Source organism: Penaeus monodon, chromosome 25 (assembly GCF_015228065.2).
Source record: "Penaeus monodon isolate SGIC_2016 chromosome 25, NSTDA_Pmon_1, whole genome shotgun sequence".
In the NCBI taxonomy this organism is placed as follows: domain Eukaryota; kingdom Metazoa; phylum Arthropoda; class Malacostraca; order Decapoda; family Penaeidae; genus Penaeus; species Penaeus monodon.
In genome coordinates, this window is record NC_051410.1 from 33,790,253 (window position 1) to 33,793,605 (window position 3,353).

Genomic DNA, 3,353 nt, shown 5'->3' on the forward strand with positions numbered 1-3,353 from the left:
TTGCAACTACTTTTAATAATATATTTTCATCCAACTTAAATAACAAACATATTCTATTATCAACACGCATACTGGTACAGAAAATAAATACATCTTTTGTGTTCATAAACTCCAGGCCACAAATCCTTTTAATGTATACAGCTCCTTCTATGACTTCCTTGCTCCCCAAGTCATTGAAGTTCATGCCTCGGTAACAAATACAAGCAGTTGTATAGCCATCAGACTATATAATCTCCTCATACAGGAAAGTTTTACTCCCAAAATCTGGTGTTCCTCCTGAGCCTTAGTAAGAGTATCCTTACAGGAGAGCAGTAGCGTATCTTCTACTCCCCCATACGGATTCTCTCACCAAAGCCAGGCAAGCTGCTATTCCTTGCTAGCTCCTCCTCCAGGTATTTCAGTGGTTATACTCTTGTCTCTATGAAGTCTAGTCATTTGCTTCTTCTTAAGTACAAACCAGTCTCCTGGCATTCAACATACATAAAACTGGCAGAAACATCACATAGTATAACACACAGTGATGTGCAAGGCTTAGAGCATATACTTTGGAAGTTTACCTTTAGATAACCTACACTGAGAGTTCTACAACTTAGGATAAGACAATAAAACATGAGACAATATTTTGACACAGTAAAATAAATAAGTTTTCAAGTGACTGGTCTTACCTTCTCCTGAATGGCAGTCACATCAGGTCTGGGTGTCCACGTAGGGAAAATATTGGTGAACTCTAATGGCTCCATCCCCGCAACCACCAACTGTGGCTCCACTACATCCACCTCAACCTCAATCTGTTTCCAAGGTGAGAAAGGAAATGGATGTAGAGATATGTTTACCATAATATTCCTTATTCATAGATACTACTGATCCCTATATTTTAGCAAGAACTTATACATCATGAAGATCCACATATTCATAGTAAGAGTGCCAACTCTACTTGGTTTTTATTTTTGCATGATTTGACCATGTTCTATATTTGGAGTAAATAGAAAGAAACAATACCTTTTTGTAACTTTTTGCAGCCAAGGCTTTGGCTTGTGCCTTTGCCTTAAGCTTGCAATAATTCAAGGTTGTTTCAAGTGCAGCTCGACGGGCAAAGTTAAACCGCAAAACAGCAGATCCAGTTGTGTTAGAGTCCTGACCCTCAACTGACTCATCAGGCCACCACCCTTGCCACACCCACACTCTGTGTCCTCCATCAACCACAAATAAGGCTGCAAACCAAATACAAAACATGAACATTCTTCATCTTTTTTATCTTATGTATCAGACATTTATTATTCATTGTACAGAAATTGATAAATTTGTGTCTTCATTAAAATTCCTTACTGAAAAATCTAATTCTTTACATGACTGTCAACATACCTGGCTGGGCCACTGAGTAAAAGTCTGATTGTAGAACTGGCAAAGGGTTAGGGACTGATGTTGCCCGGTACGAGCATATAACCTCATTAGCTTGGAAGGAATCATGTGTTGCTACCATGTGCCATACTCGAGGAGTCCAGTCATAGGAGTGTTCATCCTCCAAGAGAGAGAAATGCTTGTTTTTAGCCGAAGATCCTCCAAATCCTTCCCAAAAGTCGCGAGACTCGGCACCTTCAAACTGTTCTTTGAGTTTCTTTGTGATACCTGGAGTCCATCCCATCTCACTGTCAGAAGTCTCTATGACCTTCTGTGCTGTTATACTACCAACCTGAAGAAGAAGTTATAAACATTTAATTTGTTTTTCAAGTGCTTGTGACAAATAAAATCTATTAATAAATTCTTAGTGTACAATTTTAAATATAAGACAAATCAAAACCTATTACAAAAATCTTTACCAAAGAAAATTAACTATACAGTACACATATCTAATCATGCAGGCAGCAAATAATCATCATTTTTATAACTTACCTTTCGTGTGTGCCTTAGTGCCTTGGCACCATGCCAAAGATGGATGATACCTGTCTTGGTGTTGAGCAGAACCACACAACCTCTTGATCGTAAAAAGCTAGAATTCACTTCTACTTCCACAAGATGGCCTTCATTCTCCAACTCTCCCCTGACCATGAACAACTTCCAATTCTGATTATTCTGTTCCTCATCACGTCGACCTCTGTGTATAATGAGGCTTCCTTGGAAGAGGTTAAGGAAGGCTGGTGGCTCCGAGTTCATGGAGACTCTAACATGAGGTCCACGCTCTTCATCTAATTCCACTGTCATGAGAGCTGAAACACCCTTATCTGACACAGAGCTGTCTTTGCCCTGCCAGAAAAAGTAAGCCACACGTGACCTGCCTGTCACATTGTGCTTGGATGGCTCACCCTGAGAAAGGCAAACAGTTGTGTTAATCCCACTCAGTGATTTATCTATTTTTATAAACAATGTAAAGAATTTACAGATCAGTGTTAAAAATCTAGAAAAAAAAAATACTGTGGTGCACTAACTGCCTTCTTTTCTTATTCTGATTCATAAAAATACTCAATGTGGCATAAATAAAATCTATGTAAATTTCATTTATACAATAAGTCTTGGCTGTACTGTGAAAAAGAAGGTATAACTATTAACCTACAGATTACCTTATTAATTACCAATTACCAATAATAATGGCTACTCTGGGTATATAGCATAACTATTTCAAAATTAACTATTTCACTCAGTATCAGAAAAACTTCTCCCATTGTAAAGAGACAAGTAGAGGTGCCGCTTACCTTGAGAGTCCTACCAGTTGCTGTGATCAAGTAATACCAGCGGACAACATATGTGTCTCCTTCATGAAGATGGTTGCGGGCTTCCTCATCCATGAGCACTTTGCCATATTCTGACACATGCCAGATCTTGTAATCATTTGTCGAGATGTTCAGAAGGCGACGCTCCTAAAGTTGCATAGGTGAATAACGAGATTGATTCCCACGGTGATAAACACAGGAACAAATGTCACCCATCAGTGTTGAGTTTGCAAGGACAGATGGTCATGTTGTTGAACGGCATGGCAGGGAGTTAGCAACATTTTTTGATGGATGATGCAGTCAGCGATGTTACCAGCAGCAGAGTTGAGGTGACGCGGGATGGGTGGAAGGGAGGGAGTAAGGGAAGTTAGCCAAGGTATCAGGAGGAGAACTTTTAAGGTCACTTGGAATGGTACTCAAAATCAGAAAAAAAAGTTAATGATTTAATCTTATATTTAAAAATCTTGTTTTAATTAATGAGTTAAACAAAGCAGAACTGTATATTAAAAATCTTAAAAAAGAAAAAAAATATTTATAAGTCAACTCAGAAAACACAACTAGAGGCAGAATTAATATTTTTATTTCATTAGGTAAAAATGTAAGATGGTAGACAAGGATTAAAAAGGAGAAAACAGGACTGGTTGGTTG

The 3,353-nt window shown here is 38.3% G+C and overlaps 1 protein-coding gene across 1 annotated transcript in view; it reads right to left on the bottom strand.

The window, feature by feature from the left end:
• Positions 1–3,353, bottom strand: part of LOC119589162 — a gene marked incomplete in the record, with an annotated part of 255,201 nt that overhangs the window by 3,852 nt on the left and 247,996 nt on the right. The window contains 5 exon segments of the mRNA XM_037937749.1: positions 666–788; positions 1,000–1,211; positions 1,363–1,690; positions 1,891–2,301; positions 2,688–2,852. Coding sequence (XP_037793677.1) covers positions 666–788; positions 1,000–1,211; positions 1,363–1,690; positions 1,891–2,301; positions 2,688–2,852 — 1,239 coding nt within the window.